Genomic DNA, 15,609 nt, shown 5'->3' with positions numbered 1-15,609 from the left:
TCAAAGAAAGGAAAGCAAGCGAGATAACGTTTGTGCCAGTTGCGGGAGAAGCAATCGCATCGCACGGCACTGCATATAAGCCTTCTTCCTACGCTTCATTGCGCTGTTTACGAAGCTATACTCCAGTCTTTCTACTTCTAGTATATATTCAATTCAACAAGTTCGAACGAAAAGCTCCTCTTTCACTCTACGATATATACTCAAGACAACCATCTAAACGAAGCAGGCGGCGAAGACAACCGCGAAGTCATTAGGCATTTCACAAATGGAAAACAGGTGTGAAAGCCCTGACTCCGGCTGCAGTGGACTGCGATCGCGCTCGCTATCCCTCTCTCCCTTGGAGTATAAAAAGCCCGTCACCTACGCTTCTTACGGTGTCCACAACTCACACCACTCCACCGCTCGACCAAGAACTCTGCCCAGCGGGATCATCTACACCAACTCCAGCCCACTCCTGCCGACACTCCGATTGCCGCAGGTGCAGTAATTGCGTCTGTCCAGCATCAAGACCAACTCTATAACACACCACGACGCCACCATGTCTACAGAATGGACACCCGATTGCTCTGACCCTAACGTAAGGGCACCCACTCTACAAGAATACCTTGGACGATTCGGAAGTCCCGAGGCCCGGGCTTACTATGCCGCTTCAAACATCGTTTGGCATCCACCCAGAAACGACCCGACGATCCCTCAAAACGACGCCGAGCGCAGATCCTGGGTCCTCAAGTTGGGAGCAGCAATGCTGGGCATCCCCTTCACGTTTGATACCGCCAAATTCTTCGGTACGCGATGGCACCATGCAACCAAGAAAAATCGGCCACCTTACCATCTCCGCGATATGTGGACAGCATGCGAGGAGCTCGTCGGAATTGCTGAACGTCTCCACAATGAAGGTCGAGAATCTCTATCATTGATGTGCGACTCTCGGACGTTTATAAAAGCGGCGATGACCAAACGGATGACATTTCGTCAGCGCTTCACTTCGATGATCGACCACCTGTTGGCGTCGAAGAACACTGTCAAAAGCTTGATGGAGGGCGAGCAGCGCATCGTTTTTGTCGCGTGCGCGGGTTGGATTTCTAAAAAGACATCCAACGCGTCTCATCAATCCAGGGCACCGACTTGCCACAAATGCCATATCTCTCCACCCGATTCATGGGTTCTTGCGGAACAGCCGCGTAAACGAACAGCTGATGCTGCTCAGTTGGGAGAAAGTTTTGACAGACCGACGAAGCGTGCAAGGAGGTTTGCCCCGCTTCGTAGTTGCGAGCGGGAGGAGTATCCAATGATTACAGAGTATCCTTTTGGCGTATTAGCTTTGCTATTTTTCGGCCGTTGTTTGATTAGCGCGTATTTTAGTCTTCGATGAGGGAAGACATTGTCAAAGAAGTAGCTAAATAGCTGCTCGAATAAGAAATATCTAAAACCATACATAATTTGCTGTGAACATTACCAAAACCGCGTCTTAGCAGTGCCAAACCTGCCGAGGTCTCCAGCACGATAGAAGCAAAAAGCAGGGACTCGCTTATCGTGCACTAGCGCCTTCATCCCTGCCCGGCCAAAGATCGGTCTGGCCAGGCACGACCGACACAAAATCTCTCGCCTTCTGTCAACCAACAGTCACGATAACGTACCCACCCGCATATCCAATAACCCACAATGGCTTTCCTCCGATCTCTCAATTCTGGCATGAGTATACGTGACATACGCAACTGACCCACAGCCCGCGCAACCCTTAGCCATCCACCCTCGATTAGACAAAGAGGGGTGTAGTCTTCACCGTATACTCTGTGGACTCGACGATAGCATTGCTTTTTGACTCCCGAAAGGAGCCTCAATTCATCACAAAGCTCACTCATCTGCCGCTTGCTGTGCTGCTAATCCCATCGACACTGCTACAATGGACGCCACCGAAAGCGACTCGTCTATCCCTGTAGCCAGTGACTCGGTCTTCAGCATCTCACGCCCTTCTTCAGCCTCCTCGATACATCCGAACGATACGCCGAACGATAAAGCGAGCGATCTGCCAGCGGGCGCACCGATATCGCCTCTCTTCCAAGTCCGCCATACACCGACCGCCGGCCGCGCTGTTTTCGCTACTCAGGACATACCAGAGGGCACAATAGTGTGGCACTCGGAAGACCTCTCCCTTTCCGTTCTACTACGCGAGTACCGGCGGGAGGTGTGTGGGCAATGTTTCGGATACGATTACGGGCGGGATCTGGACATACGGGTTAAGACGGTGGGGTTTGCCTTCTGCTCGGAAGCATGCCAGGAGAAGTGGCGGGAAGAGAATGGCGAGATCGGAGTTCAGGCATGGACTGCGGTCGAGACGTTCGTCAAGAAGCGGAGCAAGGAGGATAGCGATATGGTGGACACCGACTTACCACGCCCAAAGGTCAAGGAAATTCAGCAGGCGTGGGAGAACGTCGCTGCACAGGCGGCGCTGATACGGGCTGCACGGGAAAGCGAGCAGACGGCCGAAGTTGCTGTCACGAAGCAACACAAGAAGGCCGTGCAAAAGGCACTACAGCAGAACATCACACCCGACGTGATGAGCTTCTGCGTCAGCGGCCTGGTCTGGCGGTATCTCCATCCCGACCAATGGGAACGGGTAGAGGCCCTTGCAGACGACAAGACCCCCTACCACAGCTCCGATGACCTCGGCGCCTTTACAAGAACCTACCTGCACCTCCTCGCCATTCTTCCGCTTCCACTTCTTCCCCTTGTAACGGCAGAATCCCTCATTACCCTCTCATCCCGCGACTCGCACAATTCCTTCGGTATTCGGTCTCTCGAAGACGACGGCTCGGAGTTCTTTGGATACGGTTGCTGGCCTGCTGCAAGCTACTTCAACCACTCGTGCGGGCCGAATATCGAGAAGAGGAGGGAGGGCAGGGCGTGGTTCTTTACGGCTGGGAAGGATATCAAGGCCGGGCAGGAGCTGTGCATCACGTATTTGAGTGGGGAGGAGAGGAAGCTGAGTCGTGGGAAGAGGATGTTGAGGCTGAAGAAGACGTGGGGATTTGATTGTGGGTGTGAGAGGTGTGAGGCGCTGTAGTTGAGAGATAGGCAGGTCAAATTGAAGTTTAGGTACGGTGTCAGAGCTATGCAAACACGTGTTCTATATGCCTGACATCCTACATACCCTGTTATAGCGTATGATTTAGTCGTGGTATGTGGAGAGATTGGGTCCGTCAGCTACGTGTGGACTCGATTGCGTTTCAGGCGCCGCCAAGTGCGGGCTGCTGTCTCCGTGCCGGCCGTACCCTGATCTTCTCACGGCTACCGGCTCACTAGTGACATTGAGCGCATACGGTAAACTTTCTACCACGTTTGCACTCGTCGCATTCCTCATCCAACGTTGACTAACATGACGCTGTTTTCTTGGTGTAGCGAGGCGGGCACGTGGTTGCCATCCGCGCTTGGCGACGTTCATTAGTCATGCCACGAGGGTCCAGATGATTGCCACGAGGATATCGTGGGAAAGGGTCTATTAGTTATCAGATCCAAATATGACAAACCTGACCCCAAGAACTCTACCTGCCCCGTCCCATGTCAGTCCCCGTCAGTCCCCATGTCAGCTCCGCTCTCAACCCTGCGAACGCGCAATGATAGATGGGCGGACCGAATCCCATGCGTCAAGGCCTTGGATTTGGGCCGACATGGCCGGCGCGACCGAGACTAGAGCTACCTACATTATTGAAAAGGTCTCGTGGCCTGCCCAACGCGATCTACGTGAATTCGTCTGGACGCCGTAAGCGGCACATGTGTTTCAGCCCAGAGGTCTCGAGAGGGCGAAATTGACGTCTTCAATGAAGTTCCCCACTAGACGGTGACGTAACGGATCCGCCGCGCTAGCTGGACCCTGCAGGCTGCTAGGCCGTTGGAAACGCGAAGAGCGAGAAATTAGAACTGCGGGCGCGCTGGGAGGACGCATGCGCCATGAGATTGCCATATCTCGCCCTGGTCTTATATGCGGTCATTGGGCTGCGTTCAGGCCGTCTCGGGACCCTCTTCCAAGGTCGGAGTGAGGTTTGCATGCAGCGTGGCGTCGGCGGCAGCGTCCCTAGCGAGCCTCTCAGCCTCTAGATGGAGCCAGGCTCGACTGTGCGAGTCTACTGGGAGCTGGGAGGAGGCTGCCGGAGATTCCGCGGGCGTCAGCGTCTGCCACTATTGCTGAAGAGTATTCGCGCGGAGTAGCGCAGTGGCCTCGTCCAAGCAAAAGACAAATAATCTAGAGACGATACATAGAGTTCGTTTCCTCTTCTTCTTGACACCGCCGTTGCTCGCCTCTCCTGCCCATCACGACCCATCGCGATCTAATAATCCTTCCAATTCCAAACGCCCTCAAACCCAACCCTTGCCCGTGCTAGCGGAAGCCACGAGATCTCCCAGCCGGGACGCGGAACAGAAACGAGCGTCATACCTCCACCGCAGAGCGAGTCAATAAGCAGAAACGAAGGCGATCATCGAGATCGAATCCCTACATGCAGTCCAAAACCACGTCTCCCCGCGGCGGACGCAAGAAGATGGGCCTCCCAGTTATCGAGGTAAGGCATATTTCGATACATTTCTACACATTTCGATATGCTTCCTCTCGGCACGCAATGCACCACGGCTAGAGCTTGAGGCGCCACGGGCAGCAGCACGCATCATATCGTGTGCGTGTGGTGCAGCTTGTTTGGCGATGATGTAGCCTGCAGCGTCATGAAGCCCGTGCGCCAATGACGCAACGTCGCTCCTCTCTTGTTCCGGCTTCACTCCTTCCTTCGTCCATGCATGACCTTCTTTCCAACCAGCGCTTCTCCCTGACTTCCCCTCACCACACGAGTATTCCCGCCGTGCTACCGCCCGTCTGCCCTCTGCCCCAACAAACGGCTGCACCCGCTTGTTTTTTGCATTCTCCATCGCAGCCTCGACGACCCCGCTATTGACGGGCTTTGTAATACCTCCCAGCGTCCAGACACTAAACATGGCCGCGATACAGAATTTTAAGAACTTCCTGCGCCATGGCAAGCAGGCCCGCCAGAACGCGGAGCCCACGACCAATGTCTCCAATGTCCACGCCCAGTCGCAACATCAACGGTACAACCAGCACCCGGACCCCGTACATCATGGCATCTCGGAGCCCGTAATGGACCACAAGCCGCTGCAGAACCACGCTGCCCCCCATGGCGACTACTCCGTCGGCGCTGGCGCTGGCGACAACCGCAACATTGCCGCCCAGGCAGGCGACGCCGCCGCGCACGCTGCCCAAAAGGAGCACAAGAAGCAGGCCGCTGCCAAGGGCGCAGGCGTCGACCCCCAGGTACTCGAGCGCATCGTCGCCGAGGAGCGCGAGGCCAAGGGCAAGCTGCCGAGGTATCCCGGCCTCGAGCGATGGACGCTCCTCGAGAAGATGGGCGACGGCGCCTTCAGCAACGTCTACCGCGCGCGAGACACGACCGGCCAATGGGACGAGGTCGCCATCAAGGTCGTCCGCAAGTTCGAGATGAACTCCCAGCAGGTTAGTATTACCCCTCCTGCCCTCCTTCCTCCTTGCACATTTCCTAGTCACCCCTATCCTACCCGATGAACAGTTGGGTGTTTTTGGACGTTACCAACGCGAGGCCGGTGTAGGACAAGCATGTGCATCCGGACTTCAAGACGCCCAAAGCAGCCGAGGTGCGATAATATAACCCCCGATGCTCGACTCAGCATCCCCCTTCACGGCGGGCTTAAAGGGCAGACACTAACTGCCCTATAGAGAGCGAACATCCTCAAGGAAGTACAGATTATGCGCCAGCTCGACCACCCCAACATCGTCAAGCTCATCGACTTCTCCGAGTCGCGGCAGTACTACTACATTGTGCTTGAGCTGTGCCCCGGAGGCGAGCTGTTCCACCAGATCGTCCGTCTGACGTACTTTTCCGAGGACCTGTCCCGCCACACCATCATCCAGGTGGCCAAGGCACTGCAATATCTGCACGAGGAGGCAGGTGTTGTCCACCGGTACGTTCTTATCGATGCCAGTCACGATGCCAAGCATAATCACTGACGTCATTCACAGAGACATCAAGCCTGAGAACCTTCTCTTCTACCCCACACCATTCATCCCCACCCGCAACCCAAAGCCGCGGGGACCGGACGATGAAGACAAGGCCGACGAGGGCGAGTTCGTCAAGGGCAAGGGCGCCGGTGGTATCGGCCTCATCAAGATTGCCGACTTCGGTCTCAGCAAGGTCATCTGGGATACGCAGACCATGACACCGTGTGGTACTGTCGGTTACACCGCCCCTGAGATTGTCAAGGACGAGCGCTACTCCAAGTCCGTCGACATGTGGGCGCTGGGCTGTGTGCTCTACACGCTGCTCTGCGGTTTCCCTCCGTTCTACGACGAGTCTATCCAGACCCTCACAGAGAAGGTCGCCCGCGGCCAGTACACTTTCCTGTCGCCATGGTGGGACGACATCTCCAAGTCTGCACAGGATCTCGTCTCCCACCTGCTGACCGTTGACCCCGAGAAGCGCTACGACATCAACCAGTTCCTCAACCACCCGTGGATACGTGAAGCCGACGAGCCTACCTACTCCGCTTACGACGCACCACCGCTCGCCACACCCGCCGCCAAGAAGGAGCGCCTCCAGCCAGACTTCTCCCACCTCGAGTCGCCCGGTGCCCGTCGCATGGACTTCCGTTCGCCTGGTGCCGTCAACCTGCGAGAAGTGTTCGATGTCAGTTACGCTGTACACCGACAAGAAGAGGAGGGTAAGCGGAAGAAGCAGTTCAAGCAGGGCTACCGCGGCGCCAACGCCATGAACTCGCTCAACGCGCTTGACGAAGGTGAGGATGATGACGAGTACGCCGCCGAGTCTGCACCATACGACCCAGCGTCGCAACATCCGCCCGCGAAGCTTCCCAAGTCTCAGGGTGCCGATGTATCTGGCATGGAGCAGAAGATGCGCAACACCACACTATCCGCCGCCGCTCAAGCTCGTCAGCAACAACAAGCACAACCGCGACAGCAAGAACGCGGCTACGGCCAACACTCCCCAGCTGTTGCGGCCGCGGCTAAGCGCCAAGTCAGGAACAAGGGCGCGTTTGAGCTCAACATGGACAGCTCGACATTACTCGGCCGCCGCAACAAGAAGGGCCCCGAGCCTAGCGGCCTGAGGAACAACATCTCCGTCCAATGACAATCCTCGCTTGCGAAGGATTGGTGAGACGGTGATGAGAACTGTGTCATGATGGCGTTCTTGCGTTTCCTTAATCACTCTTTCCTGCCCTTCCCCCGGTTCTCTCTACGATTTTTGGTTATATCATGTATGCGAGCTTTGTCTGTGTTTCTCCTCTCATGGCATGGCTTTACGGTCTCTTGTGTCTGTCCCCCGGTATGAAGGGGGTGTTTGAAATGAGACAGGAGAAGAGAGGGGTTTAGGCATAGTTTATGAAGCTTTTGGCATGGCGATGGATGGATGATAGTAACATGCGATGTGGCATGGTTGTCATGTAGCATGAATGATAATGTTTGAAAACGATGACAATTCCCATGATTCAGTGATAGATTGCGTGATTGAAGTTGTCGTCTTGTTCGACATGGCGACGATGCAGATGTTCAGCGAATCGAAGAAGCAATACTCTCAGTATTGGTTCGATTGACAAAGTTTGCTACATGTTGGAGATCGCGCTTTGATGAAGACATGAAGTCGTGACAAGGCAGAGAATTGAGGCAAAGCTACTTTGTTGTATACATCTGTACTTTACAATTCTACTACTATGTACGTGTTGACTAAAGATTTTATTGCGCGTAGAAGGGCACTAATCCTTGTATATCTGTCGCGCTCGGTAGCGAGGCCAGTGCTAGTCGTGACTTCCACAATCAGGCTACATCCCATACTCGCTGCTCACACGTCCTGAGAAGGAAGGAACCCCCCCAACTAGGTCTATTATCACTCTAATGTACAACCAAGGATCCTGAGCTCCGAGCGTACAGCCTGCCGTCGGCGAAAGCGTGAGATGTCTCCTCGCACTTAGCGAAATACAAGCTACAAGACGAGAAAGCAGTCCGAGAGGGTAGCTCGTGATGGCAGTTGCATACTTGGCATTATCCGAAAGAGACGGTCTAGACTACTACACAGAACAATGAACGCGAAACCATATACGATCACTTCTTCGACTCCGCCTCGAACCAGGCTTGCCATGCCGCCGCTTGTTCCCTCCAGTCCAGTACGGGTGCGAGAGGGGTATCACCGTAGACTGCCTGCGCTTGTTCCCTCCAACTACCACCCGCTGCCTTCGCTTCCCTCAATCTCCCCGCCTGGGCTTCCAACAACTGCTTGCCGTCATCCTCGACCTTCTTCCGCTCGTTCTCGCGATCGGTTTCAACTTGCTTGTACTTTGCAAGCTCTTTCTCCGCCGCTTCGAGCTTTGCCGCGAGGTCTTTGTTCTTCTTGTTCGCTTGCGCGAGGTCTTTCTGAGAGCGGATGAGGTTGGTTTTGAGGTAGCGCTCGCGCGCTTCGGCGTTCTCGGCGCGGGTTTGCATTGCGGAGGGTGGGGATGTCATTGTTGAGGGTGATGACGATGATGGCGATGACGGTGATGGTACGTAGTCTTGAATGATGGAAGATACCTAGGTATTGGAGGAAGACGTGGTGGCTGTTTGAAAGGAATCTGGAGAGTGAAGTCTTGTTAGGCTCAAGCACTTTACTCAAGACGCTAGAGAATCGAGAGTTCACTCTCACCTTCACCGCGAATGTTGACGAGGAGACGCAGATGAGAATACCCGCCCAAACCGTGGACGCACCTGCCACACTGACTACGGTCATGAAGAATCCGACTAAAAGAGGAAAGTGCGATTGTAGCAGCACTACAACAACAGCGAATTGCTTGTGACACGACACTGCGCTTTTAGCTACGTGATCGAATATCAACTGAACGTAACAGCCGACGGCGTTATTGATTATCACGCATGTGATGTCTTGTTTAGGAATCAATACCAAAAGCCTATATAACATCATGGGCGCCCCTAGCCTCCTGATTCTCTCGCTCTATATCTACCCATAAGCATATTCTTACACCAAAAACCATCTCACAACTATGATTTCCCTCATCGACCTGCTCAGTCCTCGGTATGCGCCCATCCAACGCGTTCTCCTCGATCATCTCAATCCGGGTGCCATCGCAAGGCTTACCTGTACCTGCAAGGCCTTCGGCTCTTTGTGGCCGACGCTTGTAGCTTCTGACTACAACATTAACTACAAACTCCGGCATTTCTTCAAAGACCCTCGGGAATTTCGGTCCGTCCAAGGAGAATGCGGCGCTCTGCTGGATGATTACAGCCAGGAGTTCACCACTGATGGCCGCTTAAGCTTCATCGCGCGCTCGAAACTCGAGTGTACGCATTTAAGTGTATGGGTTGAACCCACCCGCATGGCGCCGCTAGTTGATTACCTGGATTCTGAAGGCTTTGTGCATTATGATAGACATCCACAGGAACCGGACCTGAATGAGGGCCTTTACTGTACAAAAAAGTGTGGTGTTGACGGTAAATGGAGGCGCGTGGACCTTCGCATCTGGAACTTCAACCAACTAGAAGTACACATGATTACCCGTCAAGCAACCCATGAGGCGCGCTTTATAACATGGAACAAAGCATATACGATATTTCCCTTCGAGACCTTCATCAAAGAGAAGTGTCATCTGACGATGTGCGACGACAAATACCTTTGGCAGTACGTAGTCCTTGTACAAAGGATTGGAAGTCCAGAGTCGTGGGAAGGGTTAGGGTCGTGGTACTGGGCTGACGGAATACTGCACGTGGAAACGGATGGACCAAGTTGTATAACCCGCCGGATGGGGGATTCGCGGACCTGGATACTTGATCTCGACACTACGGGCGTCTCGGCGCCTGAGCAGCCTGATACCATCTATGAATCTTCGACTTTCGAGCTCCGACTAAGTTCTGCACCGTACATATTCACACATAGGAGGGAGTCATTGGGCCCCAAGGAGTATCCGAGATATGATCTGCTATATGAGAACCTCAGCCATGCAGTCCTCAAGTATCGGTACCTGATACCACCAGGTACTGGCCCTTCGATAATGAACAAAAAATGCGATGCTATTCTCAAGAAGCTGGATCGCTTGACGAAACTTGAGCTGGAGAAGATTCCGGAAGCAGAGCGGCCGTCGGCATACTATGAATTTGAGAGAGGAGAATGCAAAGCTATGCACGTGCGAGATAGGTTCACTCGTGAGGGGTTCACGCTCCCAGCCACATGGACATTCTATGACGAGGAGATTCTGGCGGATTTGAATGATGCATGGGAGAGTCGCGACGAGGTTTGGGTCCAGGAGGAAGGTCAGAAGACAGCAGAATGCGAACATGAGGCGGAGGGAGTGGCCGCGAGCGACGAGAACGGCGTCGGTGGTTTAGGCGATGCGGCTATAGCTATGAGTTAGCATATCGAGATTCTGGGTCTATTATTGCGCGCGGTGCTTTGAAGTATCGGCGGTGTTCACAATTCGTTTGCGTAGTTCCTTCCATCAAATGCAGTGACCATGTCAGCCTCGCCGTAGTGAAACTCTAAACCAGCGTACCCGTGTATCGTGTAGACGTCTTCCAACCTCAACCGGTAGACCGCGGGGATCCGGTTTCGCGACGATACCCAGCTGCTATACGTATGTTGGGTGAGAACAGTTTCAGCGAATAGGTGAGACTTGGTAAATGAACACTTCTTTCCTGATACGAGCTTGACGTCTTACTGGTCTGTGCGAATCGATAATAATAGCCCGTCGAAACGGCGGACACGCGTCGGAGAAAGAACTATGATGTAGTTACTTTTCTGCAACACATCTGTTTGAGAGATTGTCACTATATAACCTCCGTCACGGCGCGTCCCTGTTGTGCAGTTAACCGTCGCCGCCACCATGGACCCTCTTCTCGCCGCCGCCGAAGCCGCCGCCGCTGCAGACACAACGTCAACCCCGCCGAGCTCCCCGCCATCCGCCGAGACACCCCCAGAGAGCCGCCTCTGGGGTATCAGCGACATCCACCTCTCCTTCAAGGGCAATCGCGATGCTCTCGAGAAGCTCCTGCCTCACCCGCACGATGACCTCATACTGTGTGGAGACGTTGGCGAGTCGGCGGAGCATTGTCGGCTAGCCTTCACCAAGGTCAAGGAATGCTTCCGGCAAGTGTTCTGGGTGCCAGGCAATCACGAGCTGTATACGCTGCCCTCGGAGAAAGAGCACGGCGCGAGGGGCGAGGCGAAATACATGGAGTGTGTTGCGATTGCGCGCGAGTACGGCATAATCACGCCAGAAGACCCATACACGCTGTGGGAGGGCGAGGGAGGTCCATGTCTCATTGCGCCCATCTTCACGCTGTACGACTACAGCTTCAGGCCTAGCCACGTGAAGCTAGACGATGCGCTGGAGTGGGCGCGAGAGAAAGACATAGAAGCGACCGACGAGCACCTCCTGCATCCCGACCCGTATTCGTCGCGCATCGAATGGTGCAATGCACTTCTTGAGAAGACAGAGAAGAAGCTCGCCGCCACTGTCGCATCACACCCAGATATCCCCTTGATCATCGTAGGCCACTGGCCGCTTCGGGAAGACCTCGTGAAGCTGTTTCGAGTCCCGCGCTTCTCCCTCTGGTGCGGTACGAAGAAAACCGAAGACTGGCACAACAAGTACAACGCAAAGGTCGTCGTCTCTGGCCATCTACACATCAGGCGAACAGACTGGATAGACAACACGCGCTTTGAAGAGGTCAGCCTGGGCTATCCACGGCAATGGCATGACTGCCAAGAGCGTGGCCTGGACATCAACGACCTTCTGCGCGAGCTAATGCCAGGCCCGGAGACACCACCAAAAGACCGGCGCAACACTGTCTGGAGGCAGTTCGGATGATTGACTGCATTGCGAGATACAATCTAATCTTCGATACCCGAGATCATGCCTTTTGTCCCCGTGACTGCAGGTACGTCTAACTGCTCCAATCACTCCCCGCCAATTCCTCACGTTCGGCAGCCCACCAGCATGAATCCACGAATCTAATGCATTCCTCGTCCTGTTTCTCCAGACTGCAGCATGTCACATTCACCTCCCCTGCACCTGCCTGATGCGGACTCGGCCTAGTCTCGGCCAAGCACCAATGGCTCGGACGCGATCAGCCACGCGCTTTCTCCTTATTCGCCGGCATGCAACCGTCGTGGTTCCCAATCTAGTCGATCGACATCCTGCGTTGCCTTTCACGCATGTTTGCTCCGGGCGTAGAATATGCAACGTCTGAATCGTCCCGTGCCGGACGCCGATGCGCTGCAGGTACCCCAGCGACAACGTCGGAAACGTTGTTATGCGTCCAAGGGCGCTGGATAAACGGCCAATTGGTGGTAGTATATCAGGGCATGTGCGCTGTTTGTGTGCTCTCCACGGTTCTGCTCGTATCGCGCTTTTGCTAGTCTGTATCGTGAACTTCCCCATTGGGATTGAGAGAGACTTGAGGACTCAGTGAGCACGATATCGGGAAGAGCCGTACGATTTGAACAACGCCGAGGCCATCGTATAAATCAACAGCTGCCACCATCTTTTGAAGATCAAGCCAGTCCCCCGGCTCAAAGACATTGTCACTCGCTTGACCTCATCATTTATTCCTACATCCATCCGCTTTCAGCAAAAGTCAAAATGTTCAACATTGCCATCCAGCTCCTTGCCGCCGCGAGCGTTGTCCTCGCCTCCCCCGTCAACCTCCAAAGCCGTGCTGTCATCGCCCATGATGCCGTCGTTGGCTTCCCCCAGACCGTTCCTTCAGGCATCGTAGGACAGCTCATGCTGAAATACAAGCCCTACCTCAAAGTCGAAAACGGCTGCGTTCCCTTTCCCGCCGTCAACGCCGCAGGTGACACAGGGTAAGTCACCCCTAATCCAGAAAGTGAATCCTTCTAACACCCTCCAGCGGCGGCCTCCAACCCACCGGCGCCTCAAACAGCGGGTGCAGTTCCTCACCTGGCCAAGTCTACGCCCGCGCCACCGCCCACAACGGCGCCTACGCCATCATGTATTCCTGGTACATGCCCAAAGACAGCCCCGGCCCAGGTCTCGGCCACCGCCACGACTGGGAAAACATCGTCGTCTGGCTGTCCGCCCAGTCCACCACTGCCACCATCCGCGGCATCGCCATCTCTGCTCACGGCGACTACGACAAAGTTACCAACCCCAGTCTCACTGGTACCAGGCCAAGGATTGGGTACAGGTCTATTTTCCCGGTTAACCACCAGTTGATTGAGACTACGACTCAAGGCGGAGAGCAGCCGTTGATTGCGTGGGACAGCATGACGGCGGCGGCGAGGAGTGCGATTGAGAACACGGATTTTGGTAGTGCGACGCCGTCTTTCCGTGACAGCAACTTTGGAAACTACCTCGACGAGGCTTTTATTTGAGGATTGCATATAGATAGCAGTACATAACATAGCAACTCATCATGATATTTGCTCAGTTGAAACCACCACATGCCTTGTTCACCAATGTAGTACTTGAATCAGAAACTATCATTCATCTCATCAACCGTCTGTCACTAGCCCCCACCTCATACAAGAAAAAAGCTGAACAGGTCTAGAGCCTCCATCGACGCTAGGTCACCCATCTAGTAGGTTTACATGTTGAAGTAGGCTGCAGGCCTGTTCGGCTTTTTCTCGATTGACGGGCCCCCTTCAACGTTGCAGCCTCCGTATCGGTTCACCTTCCAGAAACCAAGCGAGCTTATCTTCAACCAAGTCAAAACAATTGCCGAAGTCCAGATTACATCAAGAAGTATCTGCATTCGTATAGATATTCTCTAGCAACCGCTACTAGAAAAGAAGTCACGCCGAGCCCCACAGCATAGAATATGGAGGGTATACGGGCCGAACACAAGCCCCATCCGTATCAGCAAGCCACACGCATGAACCATCGCCTCACGGCTCAAGCCGAGTACCCAGGAGGAGGACCCGCCGGTGCTGTGTATTCCGGCGGCGGCGCCTCACCAGCGGGCGGTGCAAAACCTCCCGCACCCACATTCTGCTGCTGTCCGCCCAGCACCCTCCTAAACGCCTCTTCACGCGCCTGCTGCAGTTGCAACCGCGCATGCTGTAGCTTCGCCTTTGCCTGATCGACTTCGCCCTGCAGACCCTTCTCCTGCGCCTCACGCTGTCGGATAATCTCCCCGCACTTGTTCCCCGCGCGGTCGACCTGCGCAATAGACTGCTTGACCTGATCGTGCATTTGCATGTCGGAAAAGATGTTATCAAACACGACGTCGCTCCATATGCTACCCATGGCGATGTTGAGTTGACCCAGCCCCGGTATCTCAGGCGCAACCTGCTTGACCTGCTGCTGCAGCATGCGCACTTGTTGGATGGAGCTCTCGGCGCGCTCGAGGTAGTTCCGCTTCTGCATGCTGGCCATTGTGCCGCCGCCGAACATGTCGTATTGCGACATGCCGTATGCGCCGTCGAGGTGTTCGCGGGCGGCAGACAGCTTGACGGAAGTCTGCCCGAGGAGGAAGAGGATGTGGCGCTCGCGCTCGAGGCGTTGGGTCAGGTCTTGGACGTGGGCGTGCGCGGCGTTGCAGGCATCTTCTTTGCGGTCTTCGTCGGGGAATTCGGGCGTGTGGCCTGCGAAGATGGAGTTGTAGAGCGCGTCGAGGTCCGCTTGGAGCGCCGTGTGGCGTTGGGCTTGCGATGCGATTTCGTTCTTGCGTGTTTCGGCTTCGGCACGGAGTTGTTTTGCGTAGGCGAGTTCGTCTTCGGCGCTCTTTTGCTCTTGGATTGCGTCGAAGTACTCTTTTTCTTCTTTGGCGGCTTTCTCGGCGAACTTCTCCTTCTTTCCGCTGGCCTTGTGGGCGAAGCGGCGGAAGTGCGAGTCGCGGTACTTTTCGTGGTCTTTCAGCTCGCTGGCTGTTTTCTGTTTAAGGTCGGTGACGCGCTTCCTGATGTTGTTGATTTGCGCGTCGAGATCAGCGATGTAGGCGTTCTGCTGCTTGAGCTGTGAGGGCGCCGAATCTGTGTCCTCGAGGCCCCGAAGGAGCTCCTCATTCCTCTGCGCTGCCTGCTGGATCTTGTTGTGGATTGACATGGTAAAAAGTTACTATAATAGTAGTTTGTGAGTGGTGATGCGAATGCGACCGGAGGTAGCCTGATGCTATATATCTAGGAAGCAGCGAAGCACAGCCTACCTAATCGACTCCTTCAGGCAAGAGATCATGGTGGTACTGCTTGGCAGTCGGCCTGACGGCACGAATATATGGCCTTGTCTTAGGCTATTGGGCGCCTGATTTTGAACCAAACTGCTGTCTTCATCGTGGCTGGTGGTGTTGAAGCGGGGCAGATTCCAGACGTCATAAGGAGCAAGGCTGAGCTACCATCCAATGCGGTCTAGTCGCATGTGGCGCAGGCGGCTGAGCCTCAATGCACTAAGGCGGCGTGGCAACGGCTATCTCGCATTTTGGATATCATGCTGAAATCCGGGGTAACGACGATACAGTTGCAAACAGCAGCGTCTTTGTACAAGAGATGGTGAGGGGTATCCTCAGGTGGAGACGCACGGATGGCAAGAATAGCCGGCTTTCCTCCAGACGGAAGG

General features: G+C 54.7%; 7 protein-coding genes across 7 annotated transcripts; 5 read left to right on the top strand and 2 right to left on the bottom strand.

Annotated features, from left to right (window-relative positions):
• Nucleotides 1–1,903: 1,903 nt before the first annotated feature.
• On the top strand, nucleotides 1,904–3,064 carry J4E88_007239 (uncharacterized protein; the record flags this gene model as incomplete). The annotated part of the gene is made up of 1 exon (XM_049400860.1): nucleotides 1,904–3,064. One exon carries the CDS (start codon nucleotides 1,904–1,906, stop codon nucleotides 3,062–3,064), a length of 1,161 nt encoding a protein of 386 aa, XP_049253172.1.
• A 1,914-nt stretch (nucleotides 3,065–4,978) lies between these two features.
• SRK1 (MAPK-activated protein kinase Srk1) lies at nucleotides 4,979–7,181 on the top strand (the record flags this gene model as incomplete). Its single annotated transcript, XM_049400859.1, has 3 exons — nucleotides 4,979–5,512; nucleotides 5,753–5,997; nucleotides 6,056–7,181. 3 exons carry the CDS (start codon nucleotides 4,979–4,981, stop codon nucleotides 7,179–7,181), a joined length of 1,905 nt encoding a protein of 634 aa, XP_049253171.1.
• Nucleotides 7,182–8,149: 968 nt separating this feature from the next.
• On the bottom strand, nucleotides 8,150–8,810 carry J4E88_007237 (uncharacterized protein; the record flags this gene model as incomplete). The annotated part of the gene is made up of 2 exons (XM_049400858.1): nucleotides 8,150–8,614; nucleotides 8,727–8,810. 2 exons carry the CDS (start codon nucleotides 8,808–8,810, stop codon nucleotides 8,150–8,152), a joined length of 549 nt encoding a protein of 182 aa, XP_049253170.1.
• A 1,027-nt stretch (nucleotides 8,811–9,837) lies between these two features.
• On the top strand, nucleotides 9,838–10,446 carry J4E88_007236 (uncharacterized protein; the record flags this gene model as incomplete). Its single annotated transcript, XM_049400857.1, has 1 exon — nucleotides 9,838–10,446. One exon carries the CDS (start codon nucleotides 9,838–9,840, stop codon nucleotides 10,444–10,446), a length of 609 nt encoding a protein of 202 aa, XP_049253169.1.
• Nucleotides 10,447–10,914: 468 nt separating this feature from the next.
• Nucleotides 10,915–11,901, top strand: J4E88_007235 (uncharacterized protein; the record flags this gene model as incomplete). The annotated part of the gene is made up of 1 exon (XM_049400856.1): nucleotides 10,915–11,901. The coding sequence occupies one exon, from the start codon at nucleotides 10,915–10,917 to the stop codon at nucleotides 11,899–11,901; it is 987 nt and encodes a 328-aa protein (XP_049253168.1).
• A 774-nt stretch (nucleotides 11,902–12,675) lies between these two features.
• Nucleotides 12,676–13,430, top strand: J4E88_007234 (uncharacterized protein; the record flags this gene model as incomplete). Its single annotated transcript, XM_049400855.1, has 2 exons — nucleotides 12,676–12,899; nucleotides 12,947–13,430. 2 exons carry the CDS (start codon nucleotides 12,676–12,678, stop codon nucleotides 13,428–13,430), a joined length of 708 nt encoding a protein of 235 aa, XP_049253167.1.
• A 520-nt stretch (nucleotides 13,431–13,950) lies between these two features.
• J4E88_007233 (uncharacterized protein) lies at nucleotides 13,951–15,102 on the bottom strand (the record flags this gene model as incomplete). The annotated part of the gene is made up of 1 exon (XM_049400854.1): nucleotides 13,951–15,102. The coding sequence occupies one exon, from the start codon at nucleotides 15,100–15,102 to the stop codon at nucleotides 13,951–13,953; it is 1,152 nt and encodes a 383-aa protein (XP_049253166.1).
• Between the last annotated feature and the right edge of the window lie 507 nt (nucleotides 15,103–15,609).

Source organism: Alternaria novae-zelandiae (assembly GCF_023758075.1).
Source record: "Alternaria novae-zelandiae strain BMP 2774 chromosome Unknown scaffold_15, whole genome shotgun sequence".
Taxonomy (NCBI): Eukaryota; Fungi; Ascomycota; class Dothideomycetes; order Pleosporales; family Pleosporaceae; genus Alternaria; species Alternaria novae-zelandiae.
The sequence above is the reverse complement of the archived record's forward strand: the minus strand, read 5'-3'. Positions and strand labels throughout refer to the sequence as shown.